The sequence below is a fragment of the Nicotiana sylvestris genome, chromosome 5 (genome assembly GCF_000393655.2).
Source record: "Nicotiana sylvestris chromosome 5, ASM39365v2, whole genome shotgun sequence".
Taxonomy (NCBI): Eukaryota; Viridiplantae; Streptophyta; class Magnoliopsida; order Solanales; family Solanaceae; genus Nicotiana; species Nicotiana sylvestris.
The window spans coordinates 180,827,312-180,852,865 of record NC_091061.1 but is presented as its reverse complement, the minus strand read 5'-3'; the positions used below and the strand labels follow the sequence as shown (position 1 = coordinate 180,852,865).

General features: G+C 31.8%; 1 protein-coding gene across 1 annotated transcript; it reads left to right on the top strand.

The window, feature by feature from the left end:
- The first annotated feature begins 16,764 nt into the window (after window positions 1–16,764).
- On the top strand, window positions 16,765–23,342 carry LOC104220532 (uncharacterized membrane protein At1g16860). The gene is made up of 4 exons (XM_009771414.2): window positions 16,765–17,624; window positions 21,319–21,474; window positions 22,370–22,581; window positions 22,667–23,342. Exons 1-4 carry the CDS (start codon window positions 16,896–16,898, stop codon window positions 22,857–22,859), a joined length of 1,290 nt encoding a protein of 429 aa, XP_009769716.1. The 5' UTR covers window positions 16,765–16,895; the 3' UTR covers window positions 22,860–23,342.
- Window positions 23,343–25,554: the final 2,212 nt, after the last annotated feature.

Below are 25,554 nucleotides of genomic sequence, written 5' to 3'. Positions count from 1 at the left end.
ATTTCAGTATATTATACTGGAATCTCATATGTAAAAAAATCAAAATCCAGCATATTATGCTGGAATTTTTCCCGATCTTTTTAGAGTGTTTTTGTTCAAATTTTATCTTTATATGAAAATGTGACTACATTTCATTTACTTTTAAAAGTATGGTTATTTTTCAATTACCAATTGTAAATCAGGCAATTTCTAAATTTTTTTCCCGCGAAAGTAGCCACTAATGTTTGCATTAGAGTATGCGATTTATATCACATCCCTTGGGGCGCGGTCCTTCCCCGAACCCTGTATAGACGCGGAATACATTGTGCATCGGACTGTCCTTTATATTAATTTTCTCTTAAATGTAATTGGATGATCTATAAAATATTAGAGTATTTTTGGTCATACAATATAAATTAGTAAATCAATTTTCTTACACTTTGATTTATTTCTAAAACGTCTCAAAGAACATGCTCACGATAATATAATTTCATGAATTCTCTATAAAGTTTATATATATATGAATCGCTGTGGTTTCTCATTTATTCATAGAATTTTTTTTGAAATCTATATGCCTTGATTTTGAAAATCAACATGCAAAACTTGTTGAGAATATTTAGGAATTAAGTGAATACCCGTCTTCTTACGAAGTTAAACAATCTCTAATGAAAAATAAATAAAAAAAGAAAAAACACAATAAATTTGGAAAAAATAACAGAAAAATAATCTCGTTAGACACTAATCATTAATTATCAATTATTGTTTTTCTCGAGTACCAAACATAAGGTACAAATAGTAGCTTTCTTATGCCTAATTTTAATTATGTGGTTTCCCCACAAGTTGGTCATGTACTTGTCATCATTATTTGAAGCATATGATTAGCTCAATGTTATTTAATATAACTAATTTTAGGGTATGCGCGTTGCGCGTGTACCCATATTCATTTATGTAAAAAATTATATAACTATTATGAAATATATACTTGAGTTATAAAATAAAAAATGAAAGAAAAAAGTATAAGTTTCTGAAAGTGAAGAATGTTGATCCTTCGGTTAAATGGATAAAAATCTCGTGTGTCTATCTAGCATAAGTATTTGCTTTGTCATGAAATGAGAAACTCAAATTTATTGATTATCTTAGTTGCTTAATTGCTATAAAAAATTATTGTACTTTTAAATTTTTTTCTAAGACAATGAAGAGAATGTTGAACCCATATTTTCTAATGATTTTTTGATAAAAAAAAATTGTTTAATTTGGCTTACTACACTTTTGGAAAGAATTATAGTTATGTTACCTAATTCATTAAATGAATGATTTATAAGCTAAAATCTTAGATTTTAAAATCCTGCTCTCTCTGTCTCATGAATTTATGTGTCATACTTCCTTTTCTAATATGTCCCAAAAATAAAATTCATACTTCCTTATTTAGAAATAATTTAATGTTAGACTTTTTAATTTACACTTAAAAAGATGATTTATGGCTGCATAAACATTTGTGGCTTGTTTAGACCATAAATTTTAAAAAAAAAATCGGCTTTTTTAAAGTTCGTGCTAAGTTAAATACTGCCAATAAGTTAGGTTAAAAAGAGTAAATATTAGTGTTTTCTACATAGTTAAAATAAAAAAAGATTTAATAAGCAAAATTTTAGTTGATATCAAAATAACTAAATGATAATTTTGTCTAAGGTAAAATATATGTTTAGAGGATAAAAAAATCGATCAATATTTTGTATTGAATTTTCATTCAAAATTAATTTCACACAATTTTAATCGACCTTTTTACTCTTTAAAAATAAATTTTATATTGGATAAAATTCTATCAATATTCTAAAATGCAACATATAAGGTATTATAATTATATTAATTAATTCGAAAATTTTAAATATTAAGACTTCCTACATGTTTAAATAAGGAAATATTTCAAGGAAATATGTAGGAAGATTTATTTAAAACTAACTTAATATTTCTTATAGATTACAGTATAATTTATTGCTATTAATTTCAATTTATAAATTAGAGTATCATATATATGCTATACTTATCCAATATTGTAATTGAGTTTTTGATTTGATATAATTATGTATTACAACATGGAAAAAAGATTAAAGTATATTGTAATATTTATTATTACTATAAATTATTATTATTTTCAAATGTAGGCATGTGGTTTGTAAACTTGCTTAAAGATATTTTCTTACTAATGTGTCTCTATATGTTTCGTTTAAATTGTATATATAGTCAACTTCAATATTTCAAGACTTAAAATAGATCTATTATGATAAGTGAATATATAATGTGCATGTAAGGAGAAGCTATTAATTTACACGAGTAAAATAAGAACAAGATTTATGTAACCTAAATGTTACGAATTTATTCAAAGTTCAAATAAGGAAAATGTAATAATAAAAATTTTAGTTGATTTTGGAGTCCTAAATAATAGGAAATTAACTTAAATTATAGTATTGTTCAATATAAAATCTATTCTTGAAGGGTAAAAAAGGCGAAAGACATTTTGCTATAGTATAGATGAGTTGAGTGATAAGGGTTTTAGTTTTGAAAAATGGAACTCTAATTAATATTTTTCATAACAACCTTACTATTTCTAGAAATCTTGCTATACCTTGATTAAATATCAAATGAATAGTTTTAAAGAATACTAGTATTAGCACCCGCGTGATGCGCGAACACAAACTATGTCAAATTATGATTTGTGTAATTTAGGTTATGTGCAAATAACCTTAGTATTTAAACTTTCATATAAAAATTATAGATAATCAGTAGATATTAAGAAAGAAGAGGACATTAAATCATTTTTCAAATCTCGTAGTGGATAAGCTATTTTTTTAAATTTGTAACAACATAAATTCTTGATTTTATTACTTGCATTTCGTCCCGCGATCAACATTAAAGACTACTAAATATGCCACGTTGTGATCTATCTTGTTTGAGCATATTAAATTATATTATTTTAACAAAATTCTTACTAAAACTTTATTTTACATCTCAAGTTCAAATGTCTTATCCTTCCACATTTTTTTTTCTTTTTGTTCTTTGCTTATAGTTATTGTATTGCTCATTACTTAATATTGTCATATTGTCACATGATTTTTTATTAGTTTACCAACTGACTTAATGTGTTGATTATTTTCCTTTTAATAATTATTGAGAATTATAATTTTTTATTCTTGAAATTTAATGTATTTACGCTTTATCCTCTTACTTGGGACTCTTTTATCATTTAAATGTATCAATAATATTATATTATCTAGCTATTTAATTTATTTATTAAACCATTTCATTATCACATTTTCATGTATTTTTTCAGTAACTTTTCACTTTATTTAATATAATTAACCAAATATAATATAAATAGATATGTCAAATGAATAGTTTTAAAGAATATTTGTTGAGATTTTAATATATATATATATATATATATGCTCTGCGTCAAAATACTGATGAACTCGTTGCCGAAGGCTAGATCCACCTTAACGATAAATTTAGATTTTGATGTAGATAGATTTATATTTGATTATTGCTTAAGCTTATTACACTTGGGAATTAGTAAGAAGTGTATATACTAATTTCAGTTAACTTATGAAAGCAAAAGATTATCCCCCACTTGTTGGACATAAGATTTGGAAATGATTGAAATAACTTAACACGTTGAAAGTTTTAAAGTATACTTAGTATATTATGCTTCTTTAGATACTAACTAAAGTTTTAAAGTAAACTTAGCCCTCATTTGTTTGTACTTAATAGAGGTCTGAATTTTAATCCTTCATATCTCATACATTAAGTTCGTTTATTTTTAATATCTGAATTTTAATCATTCATATCTTAATTATTAAGTTTTTTTTTTACTTCACAACCACTTAATGGATCTTAATAGGTCTGTATGATTAAGATCTATAACAAAAACTTAACTTCATTAAGATGTTATTATTCACATTAATCATTAATTGCCATCACCACATGTCATTATCAACTATTGTCATGTCACCCACTACCACCATGCTCAACCATTGCTACCACCGCCACCATTATCGACAACCACTACCCATAATCCCCACTATCCCTACCACCATCATTCTCAACCACAACCACAAACTTATCCATCTCAAACTACCATAACTAACCACTATATCACCATCAACAACTATAATCGGCACCGCCAACCGTTATAAACTACTATCACCTTTCTCAATTACAACCACCACCACCTACCATTATTAACTATTACCACCTACAACTACCATTCTCAACCACAATCGTCATCACTACCAAATACCACTAGCTACTACTCAAACCACCACCATCAACTAAAACTACCACCAACCACAGCCTCTAGTCGGCATTCACAAGCACTACTATTAGCCATCACCACTACTAACTACCATATTTTAAAAATATATATTATATTATATTAGATTAATTAGTATTTTATTTGAATTTTTATATTTATTAACTTTCAAATAAAGATAAATTTTATACATTCAGATGTTAAAAAACAAACAGTCTTAATCATTTAGTATTCAAATATTAATACACATCTTAATATTCAGATGTGTATTCAATTTGGATATCTTAATCTTAATACACATTTTAACATTCAGATGTGTATTCAGATTCAGACGTCTTAATCTTTAAAAAAACAAATGAGGCCTTAGTATATTATGCTTCTTTAGGCAAATAATTCTATTTCAATATAATTTAATGGGGTAATAGGACCCCGGTCACAACCCGAATTTCCCACCCTCGGGAGTCGTGATGACGCCTACTAGTGAAAGCTAGGCAAGCCAACCAACTGAACTATTTACCGTGTTTTCATTTTTAATCCGATAACAGTTTAGAGCCAACAATTAGATAACAACAGAATTGAATAAGCGGAAGGCTGCATTGCAAAGTTTTAATAATACTGCTATACCAATCCATAACAGATCTACCCAAGACTGGTGTCACAACTTCACAAACTGTCCAGGAGTACTACAAATAAAGGTCTGAAAGAAATAAATACAATACTGTCTCTGTAAATACATGAAAGAAACATGAATAGTAGATAGAAGGAGACGCCAAGGCCTGCGGATGCCTGCAGCACTACCTCGGGTCGCCTGATGAACAAGAAACAACAATCTCACTGCGGTCCGAAGTCTACAACACTGGGATATGCACAAAAGAGTGCAGAGTGTAGTATCAACACAACCGACCCCTTCTGCTGGTAAGTGCCTAGCCTAACCTCGGCGAAATAGTGACGAGGCTAGGACCAGACTATCAAATAAACTTGTACAGTTAAATCATATACAACAGAAATAGAAGCAGATAATTACAATTAAAATTGGGCTGGGGAAACATGATGCGGGGAGTAACAGGTAACAACAGAACGACAGTAGAGAACATAAGGAATGCCATAAATCAATTACCAGCAAAAATAAGGAAATAGAAGAAATGGGCACACACGTAATACTATTGCAGGCGTGCAACCCGATCCCATTTCATCTATTACCGTTGCAGGCGTGCAACCCGCTCCCATTTCACATATTACCGTTGCAGGCGTGCAACCCTCTCCCATTTCACATATTACCGTTGCAGGCGTGCAACCCGCTCCCATTTCACATATTACCGTTGCGGGCGTGCAACCCGCTCACCCGCTCCCATTTCACATATTACCGTTGTAGGCGTGCAACCCACTCCCATTTCACATATTACCGTTGCAGGCGTGCAACCCGCTCACCCGCTCCCATTTCACATATTACCGTTGCAGGCATGCAACCCGCTCCCATTTCTTTTTTCAATACCAATAAAAAAAAGTCTCGACAAAGGATCAATAATATCAAACAAACATCCCGTCATCGAAACAATAATATGACAATAACATCCTGGCAAGGGAACAATAATAATAATAATATCCTGGCAAGGGAACAATAATGATAATAACATCTCGACAAGGGAACAATAATGATAATAACATGTGAAGTGCAATAAACCGCAACGGAGTCATAACAATTACAATACAAGACTCACGGACATGCTTGACACCGGTGTATAGATACTCGTCACCATGCCTATACGTCGTACTCCACAATTAACACATAGCAAATAAGACACGACTCCTAATCCCTCAAGCTAAGGTAAGACCAAACACTTACCTCGATGCCACGAACACAATTCAAGTCTCAAGCATCGCTTTACCTCTTGATTCCACCATCAATTCGCTCGTATCTAGCCACAAGTTACTTAATTACATCAATAAATGCTAAATGAATCAATTCTAATGCATGAAAATAAGTTTTCCAAAGTTTTACCCAAAAAGTTAAACATCGCCCTCGGGCCTACATGGTCAAAACCCGAGGTTCTACCCAAAACACGCAATTTCCCCCATGAAAATCATTAATTTTGAGTTGAAATCATGTGAAAAGATGTTAAGGATTGAAGAAAACTAGTTAGAAATCACTTACAATCGATTTGGAGAAGAAGTTGCCTTCGAAAAATCGCCCTAGGGAGTTTATAATTTGAGAAGATGTGAAAAATGGTTGAAAATGCATCTAAGTTATGAACTTATAGGTTGCAGGTATCGCAATTGCGACCAGGGTTCGCAATTGCGAACCCAGACTCTGCTAACATCGCATTTGCGAAGTGACCCTCGCATTTGCGAGGTCGCTTTTGCGGTAAAACTGTCACATTTGCGACGACTGGGCTACAACTGGAGGATCGCATTTGCGATAATTTCCTCGCATTTGCGAGGTAAGCTGGCCTGAGCTATTTTCGCATTTGCGAACTCGCATCTGCGAGATTTGCGAAGCCTGCAGGCCTGCAATAGAACAGCTGAAACCTGCAATTCTCAAAAGTCCAATTCTGCTCCGTGGCCTATCCAAAACTCACCCGAGCCCCCGGGGCTCCAAACTAAACATGCACATCAACCTAAAAACATCATACAGACTCGCTCGTATATTCAAATTACTAAAATAACGTCAACAACTATGAATTTAGCATCAAAATCATGAAATTTCTTAAAAACTTCAAATTTTCCAAATTTCTCAAATAAAGTCCGATTCACGTCATTTCAAGTCCGTTTCTTATCAATTTTTACAGGCTCATCTTAAATCACATATAAGATATGTACCGGGCTCCGAAACCAAAATACGGGCCCGATACCAATGGTTTCAAACATTAATTCTTTTCTTTACTTCATAATCAATTCAGCAAAATAATTTCTTTCAAAAATTCATTCCTCGGGCTTAGGACCTCGGAATTCGATTCCGGGCATACTCCCAAGTCCTATATTTTCCTACGGACCTTCCGGGACCGTCAAATCACGGGTCCGAGTCCGTTTACCCAAAATGTTAACCGAAGTCAACTTAAATTTATTTTAAAGTCAAAATTCATTATTTTCACAAATTTTCACATATTGGCTTTCCAACTACGCACCCGAATTGCACACACAAATCGAGGTAATGCTGAAAGAGGTTTTTTAAGGCCTCGGAATGCATAATTCATTTCTAAAACAAGTGATGACCTTCCTGCAAAGATAAAGTGTGTTGTGCATGAAAGGAAGAAAAAGAAGAAACATACTAGCATGATAAATGGAAGAAGAAGTTGCCTTCGAAAAATCGCCCTAGGGAGTTTATAATTTGAGAAGATGTGAAAAATGGTTGAAAATGCATCTAAGTTATGAACTTATAGGTTGCAGGTATCGCAATTGCGACCAGGGTTCGCAATTGCGAACCCAGACTCTGCTAACATCGCATTTGCGAAGTGACCCTCGCATTTGCGAGGTCGCTTTTGCGGTAAAACTGTCACATTTGCGACGACTGGGCTACAACTGGAGGATCGCATTTGCGATAATTTCCTCGCATTTGCGAGGTAAGCTGGCCTGAGCTATTTTCGCATTTGCGAACTCGCATCTGCGAGATTTGCGAAGCCTGCAGGCCTGCAATAGAACAGCTGAAACCTGCAATTCTCAAAAGTCCAATTCTGCTTTGTGGCCTATCCAAAACTCACCCGAGCCCCCGGGGCTCCAAACTAAACATGCACATCAACCTAAAAACATCATACAGACTCGCTCGTATATTCAAATCACTAAAATAACGTCAACAACTATGAATTTAGCATCAAAATCATGAAATTTCTTAAAAACTTCAAATTTTCCAAATTTCTCAAATAAAGTCCGATTCACGTCATTTCAAGTCCGTTTCTTATCAATTTTTACAGGCTCATCTTAAATCACATATAAGATATGTACCGGGCTCCGAAACCAAAATACGGGCCCGATACCAATGGTTTCAAACATTAATTCTTTTCTTTACTTCATAATCAATTCAGCAAAATAATTTCTTTCAAAAATTCATTCCTCGGGCTTAGGACCTCGGAATTCGATTCCGGGCATACTCCCAAGTCCTATATTTTCCTACGGACCTTCCGGGACCGTCAAATCACGGGTCCGAGTCCGTTTACCCAAAATGTTAACCGAAGTCAACTTAAATTTATTTTAAAGTCAAAATTCATTATTTTCACAAATTTTCACATATTGGCTTTCCAACTACGCACCCGAATTGCACACACAAATCGAGGTAATGCTGAAAGAGGTTTTTTAAGGCCTCGGAATGCATAATTCATTTCTAAAACAAGTGATGACCTTCCTGCAAAGATAAAGTGTGTTGTGCATGAAAGGAAGAAAAAGAAGAAACATACTAGCATGATAAATGGAAGAAGAAAAGCGGGACAATGTCGCCGGCGTTGATGTCAAAAAAGTGAAGACGGAACTGTAGGAGAAAAGAAAGAAGTAAAAGAAGAAGAAAAAGGGAAAGAAAAGAAAAAAAAGGAAAAGTGAAAAATTATATATTTAATTCAAAAAAATTAAGAAAGTAAATTTCTTCTAGAAATTAAAATTATAATTTTGCTTCTTAATCTCTCATACAGAGTGAAATACACACGCTCTGCCTTTAGGATATAAATAATTCAATTTCAATATAATGTAAGAGGATAATAGAACCCTCGCAAAGATAAAGTATGTAGTTGAAAATTTGACTATAGGTCATAGGGTACTTATGTTTTTTTTCCTTTTTTTTTGGTAGGGAAAATTACATATACGTCCCTGAAATTTCGACTTGTATTAAGTTCTCTCCCCTTACAAAAATGTTTATTTATTGGCCAAAACTATGTTGTAATCTATATATTATAACTACCCAATTTCGTCCTTCCTTTGTATATTTTTTTTTATAACTTTTCTTCCATATTGAGTAAGTGAACAATTTTTTTTTTTTTTTTGGCTAATCATTTTACGTATGCATTTAATTATGTCATGCCAGTCAAGTACTTTAAATTAGTGTTAGAACCCGCGCGATGCGCGGATAATTTGACGGAATATTAATCTTATAAAATTATGATCTAATATATCATATTATTTTAATAAATATTAATTATTATTTTATTATTTAATATAGTCTACATAAATATAATAAAATCTATAAAAAATCAAAGGTTACAAAGCATTATAGTAAACAAATTAATTGTTTATTATTTATTAAATTAGCAAGTACTTAGTACTATACATTTATTAATGTAATTTTTTAATTAATTTTTGAATTGACTAAATATTTTGATACTACTTCTCTTCTAGTAGAACATACGTATTGTAAGCACGTGATTTTTGCCCTATATGAGAATTACTCCCAAAAAATTCAAAAATAAAATAATTTTTCTTGGTGTGCAATTTTTGTGATATTTTGTGTAACTATTTGTATGTTTGTCTATGCATGTTTATTTGTTAAATTAATAAAAAATACAAAAATAGGCATCTTTTGCATTTTTAGCATTTAATGTCCAAATGAACAATTTTATGCTTAATTATTACTTAATTGTGCGTTAATTATTATTGGAAGTTAATTTGCGCTTTTATAACTTAATTTAGTTCTTAATAATAATTTAAGTACTTTTATAATTTAGTTTTAGAAAAATAAAAGAAGAAAAGAGAACAAAAATACAAAGAAAAATCGGATTGGGCCACTTCTTCAATTTCAAACCACAGGCCCAAATAATTGCCCAACTTTCCCCATGACCCGGTCCGTTTCAAACCGGGTCGATCCGGTCCGCTCCATTAACCCAACACCCCTTCTTCATTTTTGTCCAACACAAAACAAAACCAAAAAAATAAAAAATAAAAAGTGAATTATCACTATTAATAGTTTTATTTTTTGTTTTTTTATATATAAAAAAAAATCCGAAAATATTTTATTTTATTTATTATTTTTATTTTAAAAAATATATATATATATATAGTAATTTCGGAAATGATTTTAAAAAAATAAAAAATAAAAAAATAAAAAAAAGTAAAAGAATGTAGAAAATTTAAAAAAAGTAAAAAGTTTTAAAAAATTTAAAAGTAAAATAAGGTTGGAATTAAAAAATAAATATAAAGGTATCTGAAAATTTAAAAAATTTAAAGTAATTGAAAGTAGCATTTTTAAAAGAAAAAGAAAAGATAGTGGTTTGTTTTTTAAAGAAAAGTTAAATAAAGTGAGATTCTCTTTTAAAAAAATAAAAAGTGGAATTTTAAATAAGATAAAGTAATTAAAGTTGGAATTTTAAAAATAAAAGTAAATAAAGGTGGGATTTCTTTTTCTAAAAAAATAAAAGCAATTTGTAAGTGGGATTTCTTTTAATTAAAAAAATAATAAAATAATAAAAAAACAAATCTGAAAATTTCGAAAATTTTGCTATAAATAGAAGAGAAAATTTAGGAAGAAGGGGTGGAAAAAAAAGAGGAAAAACTAGATAGAGAGAAGAAAAAAAGAGGGGGCGGAGTGAGAAGTATACACCCGATATACATTCTGGATACACTGAATATACAGGGGCAGAATTCATTTTGGAGAGTTTTGAAGTTGAAAAAGAATAGTTACTGTTTCATTGCCTCGCTTAAGATCTGAAATAGTCAGAACCTTCCTGCCTTTTACTTCTTCTCTATACTTGGAGTCGTTTATAGTCTCCTGGGTTTTCTACTATTCCTACTGTTACTGGTCTATTCCTGTGTTGCTGGACTGTCGTTGTTGTGCTACATTGTTACTACTGTTGCTGCTTCTCAGCTTCATCTTCTCTTGTTTTCCAATACCAGGTACACGAATGTAATACTAGTTATTGCAAGCTAAAAATGTGGAAGCATGAATACATATGAAGAATCGAATTTTGAAGTTTTAATTTCGCTTTTTCTCTGTTCCTTTTATTGATTGTATTTAGGCTATTTTATGTATTATTGAATAATAATTGGAATAAGAGAAAATAACATAAGTTAGTCTTTAATGAATCGGCTTGGCAAAACGGGTTAATTCACTAGCTATGAAGGTTCTAAGATTATCAACAGTAGGTTAATTGTGAACAAGTACTTAAATTTAGCTAAGGCATGAATTTGAACTAAATTTCGTGAATTAGGTATTAAGGCATGATTTGAGTTCAAACAAAATTAGAAGAACGTTTAAGTCTAATAAACTTTCTATTAAGCTTTAGTAATTATGGTTAAATCCAGTTTCAAATGGTTGTGAATAATTAATTCCAATAGTTTTTTTTTTATATATAACAATGCGAGCTTCAATCTAACTATATTTGATTCTTTTGAATATTAGTTGTCAAATTTTTATTTTATTTATAATTTCGAATTTTTTTAGTAAAATTCTTGTTCATCAATATTTGTATTAATATAGCAATTAGTATGCCATGCTTTCTTAAATAAAAAAAAGCTCGTAATTAATTAGGATTTTCTTTATTTATTTTAGAGACTAATTTTAATAGAAAAGATGTAGTCGCTTTAGGATTTGTCCATTTAAAATAAATGAGATGAGCCTCGCCTAGTAAAATATATAGATTGCGGGGCCCTCACAAATGTATGTGTTAATTACTTAGAACTCGGGATCGGCCGCTTAGCGAACTTCACGGCCTTTTCTCAAAATAACCCTGCGCTAGTCGCTTTAGGCGCGTATTTAATAATGTTATCTCCTTAAACTCGGGTGCACATTTATGTGACCCAAATCCAAATCTCAACGAAATCGAAATGTGTCTCTAATCACGGGTACATTGATTGTGACGTGGTCTGAGATGTATTTCCATGACATTGCAAATTCTTTTTAATAATGAATGAGACGAGCCTCGACAAACAAAAAATGCACAAGCTGCGGGGCCCTCTAAATGTATATATTAAAATACTTAGAATTCGAGGACAGGCCGTTTAGCGAATTTTACGGCCTTCCCCAAAATAACAAGACGCTAGTTGCTTTAGGCGCGCCTTTAATAATTTATTTTCCTTAACTCGGGTGCACATTTATGTGACCCAAATCCAAATCTCAACCGAGTCGAGATATGCCAAACAACTACGGGTGCATTGATGTAACGTGGTTCGAGATATGTTTCCACGACGTTGCAATTCTCGTAAAATAATAACAATAAGTAAGAAAGCGGTAAAAAGATAAAATTTTGCACATAAGTTCATATTTGTATAAAATCAGATAATCAAGCCGAATATAACAGTTGAGCGACCGTGCTAGAACCACGGAACTCGGGAATGCCTAACACCTTCTCCCGGGTTAACAGAATTCCTTATCCGGATTTCTGGTGCGCAGACTGTAATATGGAGTCATTCTTTTCCTCGATTCGGGATTAAAATTGGTGACTTGGGACACCCTAAATCTCCCAAGTGGCGACTCTGAAATAAATAAACGAATCCCATTTCGATTGTCCTTTAATTGGAAAAAACTCCCTTGTACCCTCGCGGGTATGTAAAAAGGAGGTGTGACACGTATATATTTTCTTATTCTGAAAATATATATTTTTATATTTATATTATACTGTTTAAAATTATTGATAAGCATTTTATTATTTTTATAAAAAATGTACTAATATTTTACTAATTAATAAAATGTGTTTTATATATAATAATTTATCTTATGTATAATACCCTGATAGTTTCTTTATATTTTTGTATTATTCATTATGAAATTATGAGTTCTATTTATTAACTAAATTGTCCTACATGAGAAGTTTAATTAGTATATGTATTTTTACGATATCATTTGATTTTGTTTTTTAGTATTATAATACCCTAATAGTTTCTTTATATTTTTGTATTTTTCATTATGAAATTATGAGTTCTATTTATTAACTAAATTGTCCTACATGAGAAGTTTAATTAGTATATGTATTTTTACGAAATCATTTGATTTTGTTTTTTAGTATTCTTCATTTATGACTAATTGTTTATTAAGATTTTAGTTATGTGTATATGTACGAATTTTCTCATAATAATTATAATTATTTTTATAAGTCTTGTATGTGTGTGTGTATATATATATATACGCTCCTTGGTTATCTAACTGTATTATCCATTTTTTAATATTGTTAAATTGACATATGAATTATTAATAAGTAAAAAATTTAGTATAATAACTACTCCCATATATATATATATATATACACACACATATATATATACACACACACACACACACTACTACTACTACTAATATATTAAAAAGAAATTACTCTCCAACTTGAATTGGTAGTTTTTTATTTTTTTATTGTAAAATAATTTTAAAACTCCAATTTGAATTATGAGTAGAATACTTTTTTGTATTTTCGTTTTTATCATAATTATAAGATATCTATATTTATTAATTAAAGTGTGTGTGTATATATATATATATATTTGCTCCTTGGTTATCTAACTGTATTATCTATTTTTTAATATTGTTAAATTGACATATGAATTATTAATAAGTAAAAAATTTAGTATAATAACTACTCCCATATATATATATATATATATATATATATATATATATATATATATATATATATATATAGAGAGAGAGAGAGAGAGAGAGAGAGAGAGAGAGAGAGAGACTACTACTATATTAGAAAGAAATTACTCTCCAATTTGAATTGGTAGTTTTTTATTTTTTTATTGTAAAATAATTTTAAAACTCCAATTTGAATTATGAGTAGAATATTTTTTTGTATTTTCGTTTTTTATCATAATTATAAGATATCTATATTTATTAATTAAAGTAGTGTAACCAATTAATTCAAAATTTAAAATTCAAAAAAAAGTTAGTTAGAAAAGTAGTTTATTTTGTCTTAACAATGCCACTTGACTTTTTGTTGTTAAGACACTTGCCTTAATGTAGTGTATTTGCTTCTCCTATTCTATATAGATAGATTTTTAATATTGTTAAATTGACATATGAATTATTAATAAGTAAAAAAATTTAGTATATAATATATATATATATATATATATATATATATATATATATATATATACATATACATATACACACTAGTACTATATTAGAAAGAAATTACTCTCCAATTTAAATTGGTAGTTTTTTATTTTTTTATTGTAAAATAATTTTAAAACTCCAATTTGAATTATGAGTAGAATATTTTTTTGTATTTTCGTTTTTTATCATAATTATAAGATATCTATATTTATTAATTAAAGTAGTGTAACCATTTAATTCAAAATTTAAAATTCAAAAAAAAGTTAGTTAAAAAAGTAGTTTATTTTGTCTTAACAATGCCACTTGGCTTTTTGTTGTTAAGACACTTGTCTTAATGTAGTGTATTTGCTTCTCCTACTACTATATTACAAAGAAATTACTCTCCAATTTAAATCGGTAGTTTTTTATTTTTTTATTATAAAATAATTTTAAAACTCCAATTTGAATAAGTAGAATATTGTTTTGTATTTTCGTTTTTTATCATAATTATAAGATATCTATATTTATTAATTAAAGTAGTGTAACCATTTAATTCAAAATTTAAAATTCAAAAAAAAGTTAGTTAGAAAAGTAGTTTATTTTGTCTTAACAATGCCACTTGGCTTTTTGTTGTTAAGACACTTGTCTTAATGTAGTGTATTTGCTTCTCCTATTCTATATAGATAGGTAGTAGTATCCTTAGACAAATAGTATTAAAGAAGCTGAAAAATATGTAATAAAGAAGAATATTTAAAAGCTTGCATCTCTTGTTTTATTTTGTATTCATTTGACAATTTATGGTGGGAGTAGATTTGTGATTAATAAAATAAAGTTAGTGCAATAAAAGGTAATTATGTCTACTATAGATTAAGTAGTGGAAATCTTTAAATAAAGTTTAAAGATGAGATGTCTACGTATAATATTTAAAAATATAGACATTAAAAAGTGATTTTCTTTTTTAACTCAAGTTATTTTGTTGAACAATCAAAGGAGTGAAAATCTTGAATCACAAGGGAAAAAGAATTCATATTCCATTAATCAAAGTTACATTAAATATTGAACAAAACTAGTGTATATTGACATTTCTCACTTATATACTATCTTCTATTTTCAACCTGCCTTTTGTCTCACTCATTTGTTGAATTATTCATCACATAATAAATAGTCCTTCTATCAAAAAATATATTAAAAATAAAAAGTAAAGAATCAATGTTAAAAATAATAAATGCAAGAACAATAATAACATTAAAATAACAAATCAATAAGAAAACCAACACAAGATAAACAACATGTAATAATAGAAATCGAAGACTAAGATAATACGAGAATGATACGCAATCAATTCAAAGTATGACATGTAGGAAGGCTTTTATTTCAATTTGACATATCATTAGCCCAATTAATTTTGTTTTAATCTAATTGAAAATGACCTTATTAAATTAAATTTAGTAACCTTTTATTGTCAAAATCATAAAATTGGGACGAACAATCTATTCACTTACCAAACTAGGACCAAAAGATGGTGATGGCTTATTTGCTACCGACACAAATAAATAAAATGGAAAAACAATTACAAGGACATGAAAAAATAAGTAATTTAATGCATAAAATATAATCAATTAATATCAAACAAATTAAATTGATGGGCTATACTGACAATCATCCACCGAATCTCATTGATTTTTTATTAACAAATAACATCATAAAAATACTTATAAAAGAAATAATATAAAATAAGATAATGTTTAGCAACCTCCTAGATTGGAAAAAGACAGCGCATGTTGTACTGCTATTTATAGACAGGGACACAAATGTCATTATCTCTAAACACATGTCTATAATTGAATTTTCAAGCCCCTAAACCTCCACTAATACAATGTAAAGCAGCAGCAACAACAACAACAACCCAGTACCCATAACCTTACCCCTACCCTAGGGTAGAGAGACTGTTTCCAAATAGACCCCGTCATCCTTCCCTCCGAGAACTTGCCACCTTGCTCTTGAGGAGACTCGAACTCATAACCTCTCGGTTGGAAGTTGAGGTTGCTTACCATCAGAGCAACCCCTCTTGTCACTAATACAACATAAAGCGTGCATGAGAATACAATCATATTTATACTTTAATCTTTTATAGTCATATTTATTAATCCTATTTATCATATCAAAACTTAAGAAGTTGCATTCATTGAGATGAGTCTTAGAGCCTGTTTGAACATAAGAATATTTTACTTTTTTTTCGGAATTTTTTTAATTTTTTTCGAAATTAGTATTTGGCAGTAAAATTTCTAATTTTTTCACTTGAAGATATGATTTTTTTTGAAAAACTCCAAAATTTATTTTTCAAAATTTTCGCTCATATCACTCGCAAAACTTCAAAAATAACCTAAAATTTTATTTATGTCCAAACAAAACTCTAATTTTCAAACAACATTTTCACTTGATATTTTTTTTCACTTTTTTTTTTTTTTGGAATTTTACAATTTTTATGTCCAAATGCCCACTTAATCATCTTATTTAAATTACTGTCCTTTTTTGTCTTTTCAAATCCCCAGTTTCCACTTTCTAATTTCATCATTCTCCTTTTCCACTCCATTGGCTACATTACACTTTCACACTCCAAATCGACACTCTCCTCGTTCTTCAGAGCTTCAATTTGGATTCTCATTCTCTAAAAAAATGGGTTCTCGAACCGGGTCGCACCAGCTAAGCAACGGGTTAATCGTCTCGGGCCGACCCGAACAACACAAGGAAAAACAACCTACAGTCGCATCTCGTGCCGTTCCTTACACCGGTGGCGACGTTAAAAAGTCCGGCGAGCTTGGAAAAATGTACGGTATCGATTTCTCAAGTGGGGACAACCTCCACCCTCTTGGAGGCCCACCAATTCTGAGGCCTTCATCTTCTTCACAGCATAATAGTGGATCCGGACCCGTCCGATCCGGGCCTAACTCCGGCCCAATTCCGAAAAGATCCTCTTCCTCCGGTTCCGGTCCAATAATGACCCCAATTCAGCCTACCGGTCTCATTACCTCCGGTCCGTTGAGTTCCAGTATTGGTCGACGGTCCGGCCAGCTCGAACCGGCCAGTTCATTTAAGAAAGTAGTCTACGGCTCCGCCGTGACCAGCTTGAGCGATGATATAAAGATGGGTTTTAGGGTTTCAAGAGTGGCAATGTGGGTTTTACTTGTTGTGTTACTAATGGCTTTAATGGCGGGTGCTTTTGTGATGGCGGCAGTTAAAAAATCGGTGATTTTAGTGGGTGTTGGCGGAGTTTTAACTCCAATTTTGGTGATTTTACTGTGGAATTATGGGTATAAAGAACGAGGCTTAGTGGGGTTCTTAAGAAGATTTCCTGATGCTGAGCTTAGAGGTGCTGTTGATGGACAGTATGTGAAGGTTACTGGGGTAATTTCACACTCTTATGCACATTTTATATTCTGGCTGGCATATATAAATTATAAATTGTGAATTTTAAAATTAAATTCTTTCTAAATATAAAGAAGTATCATTTTTTTGGAACAGACTAAAAAGGAAGGAGTATCAAGAAGAAACATTATTTTATTTCTGGAATTTGTATTTGATTTCTTATTAAATTTTGTTTGGTGATGTTGAAGTCTATATTCTATTTTCTTTTAGCTCATGATTTGTCATTAGGTGGTGGTTATGGTTGTTTAGTAGGACTCGCTCCCGGTCCACAATAAGCGATTATCTAGCGTTTCAAATTTGGTCCAAATCAGTGACAATGATTCGAACAATTTCCTAAAGTCAACCAATACTTATGTATTAATGTTGAGGAGAGATAAATGTTAATTTAGTCAGCCAAATAACCGTCATAATTAATGTAATTAAGTGATCTTCTTATTGGGTGTGACGAAATCTTAAAAATCACTTTTTGTGGAGCGGAGGAAGTAGTTTTAAGATTGTCATTTACCATATTGTCCTTGAGGTGAATGACCATGTGTGTGAATGACTTTGAGTGTGCTTGTGGGATATTTGTTAAACTTTGATTTGAGTTGAAGAGAGAATTTTCCGTATTGATTTTGCCTGAAGTCACCTAAATTATGCTTAAGGAAAGGTTAAAGCACATAGCTTTATGTGGTGTTTTAGTCATGTGAAATTGTTGGCTGCTGAGTACTGTGATTTGATGTTACTCTGAAGTCTTTCCTTGGATTCTTAATGTGGAAGAATTGTTTTAAAAAGTGGAAAATGGAAAGATAGAAGGGAAGGAAAATATGATATAATAAGTCGATATGTAATATACTTTCATTTTTTTTAAATATAGGTTACTTCCTCTGCTGAAGTATATATACTTCCATTTTTTTTAGTAAGTTATTCCTTTGCAGTTTTAATAGATTTTTAGTTATTAGTATATATACCTTCCTGATATCTTGTATTCTTTCATTACCTATTCAACAGAGAAATACCTTTTATCTCCTTTTGTATCTTATAAGTTTAATTGTGGCGCCCTTTCCTTTCTTTTCTTCTTTCCTTTTGATACCAGAAAATAAATACTGTTTTCGTGCACTTCCTTTAATTGTATGTGGTGTTCAAGTTCTAATTGTCTCTTTGTTTCCTTTATCAAGGTAATATCTACTGTTCTCCTCTCCTTTGCGATTCCTATCCTACCTAAAACAGGAGAACTTATGCTTCTTTCTTGCTTGCTTTTTTTTCCAATATACCGTCTAGCCAGATGTACCCTTTACATGATATTATGAGATGGTCTAAGAAATAAATTTTGCTCCTGTGTTAACATTAGTAGTTGTTCTGACCTCATACATTTTGTTTGCAAATCATAGTTCTAGATAATGTCATGAGTACTTCATATAGCTTTTCAACTTGTGCATCACATGTGAAATGAACATTCCTAACGAATAATCTTTAAATGAACATTCCTAACGAATAATCTTTACTTTAATAAGATTACTTAATTTTTGAGAAAGAACTTCTATAAAATCATTTGTAGAAAGATTCTCATAATTATTGCTAAACATTTTCATCTTACAAATCTCAAGATTTGTAGAATGTAGAAGCCAATCATAAAATATAAATGGCAGTAGGAACCAACTATAATATTTAGGCGAAATCCGTGTGGGTGTTGGTACTTACTCTGCAGCCTTTTGTTTTAATTATGACCAACTTAGGTCTCAAATGACAACCAAACTTGTAATATTTAAATTTTTGTATGATTAGCTTAAGGTGGTTGTGTATTATCTAGTATAGAATACATCTTTACACATCTTTGAGCACGTTGCTGTAAGGAACTTATGCAGTTTAATAGAAATGCGTTCTGCCTTGTTAGGCAGACTGTAAAATAGATAACTAATGCCCTGACATTGTTAGGGCCACATAATTTGAAGTCTTTTTCATGTAAACTAATCAACTTTACAACAATAGTGACAGGTGATGTTTGATCGTCAGGGTGTCCAATTGCAATACAACCATTTCTCTCTTGATCTAGTTCTCCATCTCAAGATTAAATTATAAGAAAGTTCAGTACATTTGAATCCACGTGAGAAGTGAAATGGGCAGCGAGTATCGAGCTTGATATTTTATATAGGCAAGCTTGGAAGATTGATTCTTCTATTTCCCCATCTAGATTCTTTTAGTATAAAGGCAAGCTTGAAATGGAAACCATTTACGGGTCTAAAAGCGAGATGTGTTTTAAGTTCTCCTTTCACAATAACCTGATGGAATGAATAAATAGGAATTGTTATTGCATTTCTATTACCCCCTCAATGTAGAGGATTTCAGAAATGCACATTTTCTGATCCAGCCTCTTCCACGAAAGCAAAAAAAGAAGAGAAAGAATCATCCAAAACAGCCATACCAAAAAGTTGACAAGTACTTTTCTTTACACAAACAAAATAAAATAAGAACAAAGTGGCAAAGGTTGAGGGACTTATGACCTAACTCACAAATTCGAGCCCTGTGCCATGTGAACTGAGCATGGTTTAAGCAGGGAGTGAACCCCTTATCCTCGAGTTTCAAAGGCTGCAGTTGGTCTTAAAAGCCTCATTATTAGCAATCTTTAAGTCATGTAATGCCCTTATTCGTTGCTTGTGGGAGGTAGCAGGTGCTTGATGGAGTAGTCAAATGTGTAGGACAATCTGGCTCCCCGAACACCATTATAAAAAAAAGGGTCATGTAAGACCTGGAAAGCCTATGGTATAGCCGAGAGTCGCTAAGAGATTCTGATAATTGCAGTGGTTTGCCAACCTTTAGGATTGGATGCCTCATTTATACTTACCAAGAACTAAATCCAGCTTGAAACTATTATCCTCAGTATTTCCTTTAAAACATTTTTTTCATACAAACTTGGACAATTTGAGGGCTTTGCTGTAGTCAGCCGGGCATACTATGTACCCTTCCTATGCTTCTTGTTGCTCCAAGCCTCCAGCAATAGTTCTATGTCCTCGTTGCTTTGCTCTGAATTTTGTTTTGAATTCTCATACATATTACTTTTCTAATAGACACGGTAGAAATTGAACCTAGGAAATCTGAAACCTAGGGCTGTGGACTTCTAATATCCATGTTGCTACCCCAGAAGATGGAAACTAACCTCCTGTTGAAATCGTGTTTAATTGTTTTTGTCATTTAAGTAAAAGAAGAATCTTGTTTATTTTCGACAGGCACCTTCAATCTCATACCATCTAATGGAGACTTCTTGTTAGTTATACTAGCTTCACAATAGCTTGCGTATTTATTAATGTTTAGACTGTGATAGAGTTGATGACACCTGCTAGAATTCTATTCTTTCCTTTTAAGGTGTCAATTTAGTTTTTTTTTTGCATGAACGCACACAGAAAGTTTACCATTATGCTACCTTATCAAAAGTTGATCATTAAACTACTAATTAATTCCTTTTGAATCCTGTCCTTGGGAAGTAATTATTGAGAAAGAAAATTCCATCCATGTGAAGACGCCCCTGAAAACAAACCTCAGTGAATACCACAGTGTATTTAAGTTTTGTTTTGAGTTGTCATAGCATTCTCTTGAGGTTGTGGCCAACCATCCATTTCTCCGCCATTAAAATCTTCCATTCCAAATTCTGCACTCTTCATGTGTTATTTAGGGAATAATTTTAATTGTTCTCCTGTAGGTTGTCACCTGTGGCAGTTACCCCCTTGAAACTTCTTTTCAGCGGATACCAAGATGTGTATATGCTTCTACAGAATTGCAAGAATACAAAGGTTGTGGTGGAAAATCTGCACATCCTAGACAGCGTTGCTTTTCATGGGGTCGCAGGCATTCGGAGGTTAGTTTGCATATCAACTACGATTTGAGTATTTCTTGATTTGGTCATAGCACTCAGTATCAATTGGTATCAGCAATCTTTGGATGCTATTTCAAGTACAATAGTTATTCTTACATAACAGTGGCATAGATATAGATAATGTTGATACTTGTATTAGTCCATCCTCATGAGAAGTTTACACAAATGCTTCCGAGAGGTTGCCAAAGTGTTATAATCTTATATGGCTGGAAGGAAGCAAAATATGTTTTGAAGGACAAGGAAAGCATATCTCTAGGATTAAGAATAGTTGTCTATATAATTTGTATTTCTGGTGTGGAAAATGTAGAATAATACTTGGATTTTATGGAGATGCTAGGGAGGAATGTGATAGTCTGTTTTTGAGCCTTCCTTCTTGTACTTTTATACCATCTTGGTACTTTATTTAATGAAACCTTTACCTAATCTCCGAAAAGGAAATCTTATATGGGAACTTGAAGGAAGTATTCAAGCTTCAACAAGCTGAAAAGTTTGGAATTCAGGGCACATAAGGCCATGGACTATCTATGTTCATGGTTTGAACAACCAAAACTTCTGCGATTTGATAGAGTCAAAGGGTCTCTTAACCAACATCATATGCCAACTTCCAGGCTTAAATTTTGGGAAATTTCTAGACCTCTACTGGTCAGAATTTGCTAAAGTTTGTAATCCTGTTACTGTTTTTGATACTTAACTTTCTGATACGCAAATTCTATACATACTATTTAACTCCTAAGAGGTCATAACAAGTGGTGAGTGGTGACAATTGATACTTGCCCCTTCCTCTCATCCCAGGATTATGTACTGGTCATGACTCCAAAATCATGTCTATTGAGAAACTTCTATATGTTGCTGACTTCACTGTGTCTCGTGGTAGCAGAAACATGTTGCTGATTTCTATATATCAGACTTTCAGACTGGATTAAGAGCACTGGTGAAGGCAGGTTATGGAGCAAAAGTGGCGCCATTCGTAAAACCAACAACAGTTGTTGATATATCAAAGAGTAACAGGGAGTTGTCTCCCAACTTCCTAAGATGGCTTGCTGATCGGAGCCTCTCAAGTGACGACCGTGTAATGCGACTGAAAGAAGGGTAAGTTGAGTTAGTTCTTTGATTCGTATACTTCTATACTTATGTTACTCTACCTAAGGTTCTTGATGGTTTTTTGAAATTACAGTTACATCAAAGAAGGGAGCACCGTTAGTGTCATGGGCATTGTAAGGCGCCAGGAGAACGTGCTAATGATCGTTCCACCAGCCGAGCCTATTTCAACAGGCTGTCAATGGGCTCGTTGTCTCCTTCCAACCTATGTAGAAGGTCTCATCTTGACCTGTGATGATATTCAGAATGCCGATGTAATTCCTGTATAGGTTTGTGCATGTAACACCATTTTTGATTACCCTATGAGTTATGGCATCGCGAGGCCAGCAAAGCTGCCTTGTTTGGTTCCTATGCAAATATTCAAGTGTATGTAAGATTGCATAGCAGAACAGAAGCAGGCAAAACTGATATCTTTGATGTCTGAAGTTGGTAGTCCTATGTATTTCAATGTTGATGGGAGATAGAAAATACCACGTGGAATTAGTCGAGGTGTGCGCAAGCTGACCTGGACAACACAGTTATCCAAAAAAAGGGCCTTCCTACCTCGAGTAGCTAAGCGTGTTGTATCGTGTAGATTTTATATCTAGTTTGGTTTTTAGTTGCAATATGTATATTAATTGTTATGTTTATATAGTATATGTTTATAGCTTACTTTAGCTTTTCATTTCATGTGAACTTTTGGCTAAGCGTGTTGTAACGTTTGAACAAATAAACCAGTAAAATTAAATATACAGACAGACCGCTTTATAATATCATTGCTATATAACAATCATTCACTGTAAAAGCTAAATTTCTTTTGGAATTAATTTTTATGCTATGTTATAATATATGTTCTCTGTAACAACACTTCGTTATAACAATTAAAAAGATTTTGAACAAACGAAACCGTTATAGAGAAGTTTGATTGCACAATTAACCATTCTTTTAAAAAAAAAGAGAAAAGGAGAAGAAAGAAGTTGACAAGCTGGTTCTAATTTATCCACTATAACAATGAAATGATATTTTTTTTGTTCCATCAAAATAACTGAATTTTATCAATTATAATAACAATAAAATAATTAATAATCATTATAAAAGTAAATTTACAAAATTACTTTTTGTTAACTTAGCTTTACACAAACAGCCTTAAGTAAATATTTCCATCAATGCAAGTAAAATAGATAAACTTTCTTGATTTTACTTTTGTAGACTGTAGTAGGTAATTTCAATTGATTTAATGTGACCAAAAAAATTAGTTACCTTACTTTAACGTGGACAGCGTTAAGTAGTGTCCACGTGTCCAGTTAGTTAGGAATTGATTTTGGCTCCCTTTAATTTAAATAATAATAGTATCACACATTTTTCTCTTTTTAATTTCTTTCTGCTATTTTTCTTAGCTTTGTACTGTTATAAAATAAAGACTGTAAAGTAAAGACAAGTATAGAGAGAAACTGATATATTATTCGAACTCAAACTGATGTACATAATGAACTGAAATCTCTTCTATTTATAGAAGAAAGGAAGCTGCTCTGTAAGCTGCTACTACAAGCTGCTGTGTAAGCTGCTACTACAAGCTGCAGTGTAAGCTACTATAAGCTGCTGTGTAAGCTGCTACGACAAGCTGCTGTGTAAGCTGCTACAAGCTGCTGTGTAAGCTGCTGCTGTACCAGATATGGATAATCTTCTACTGAGAGCAATATTTATCCATAACGGAGTACTGAATGGATAAGCTTATTATACCCGGTATGGATAATCTTTTACCGGGGGTAATGTTTATCCATAACTGGGTACTGAAAAGATAAGCCTATTATACCCGGTATGGATAAACTTATACTGGGGGTAATGTTTATCCATAACCGGGTACCGAAGTGATAAGCTTCTTCAGGAAGCTTATTTCCAATATAGTACTAAATAGATAAACATATTTACGGTGGAGTCCCATATGGATAAGCTTCTTCAGGAAGCTTATTTACAACGGAGTACTAAATGAACATCCATAATATAATATATTTATAACACTCCCCTTGGATGTTCATTAAAATATAATGTGTCTCATTAAAACCTCACTAGGAAAAACCACGTGGGAAAAAAATTCTAGTGAAGGAAAAAGAGTACACATATTTAGTAATACGCATTGTTAGGTGCCTCATTAAAAACCTTATAAGGAAAACCCCATGGGAAAAAACCTTAGTAAGGGAAAAAGAGTGCATCGCGTATTTTACTCCCCCTGATGAAAACCTTGTTTCAAATATTTGAGTCTCCGCATTCCAATCTTGTATACCATCTTCTCAAAAGTTGAAGTTGGCAAAGATTTAGTGAATAAATCTGCTGGATTATCACTTGAACGGATTTGTTGCACATCAATGTCACCATTTTTCTGAAGATCGTGTGTGTAGAATAATTTTGGTGAAATGTGCTTCGTTCTATCTCCTTTTATAAATCCTCCCTTCAATTGGGCTATGCATGCAGCATTGTCTTCGTATAAAATTGTGGGTCTTTTCTCACATTCCAAACCACATTTTTCTCGAATAAAATGAATTATTGATCTCAACCATACGCATTCCCTACTTGCTTCATGAATAGCTATTATCTCAGCGTGATTTGAAGAAGTAGCAACAATAGATTGCTTTGTGGAGCGCCATGATATGATAGTACCTCCATATGTAAATACGTAGCCGGTTTGAGATCGAGCTTTATGGGGATCAGATAAATAACCTGCATCTGCATAACCAACAAGGTCTGCACTATCTTTGTTAGCATAAAACAAACCCATATCAAGAGTTCCTTTTAAATATCGCAATATATGCTTAATCCCGTTCCAATGTCTCCGTGTAGGAGAAGAACTATATCTTGCTAGTAAATTAACAGAAAATGCTATGTCAAGCCTTGTAGCATTAGCAAGATACATTAGTGCACCAATTGCACTGAGATAGGGTACTTCGGGACCAAGGAGTTCCTCGTCCTCTTCTGGAGGTCGGAACAAAT

Bases quoted from the DNA above. Each gene is read 5' to 3' on its own strand.
- LOC104220532 (XM_009771414.2), top strand. From the start codon at position 16,896: ATGGGTTCTCGAACCGGGTCGCACCAGCTAAGCAACGGGTTAATCGTC. The intron at 17,625-21,318 runs GTAATTTCACAC...GTTCTCCTGTAG, and splicing joins AGTATGTGAAGGTTACTGGG to GTTGTCACCTGTGGCAGTTA. The intron at 21,475-22,369 runs GTTAGTTTGCAT...TCGTGGTAGCAG, and splicing joins GGGGTCGCAGGCATTCGGAG to AAACATGTTGCTGATTTCTA.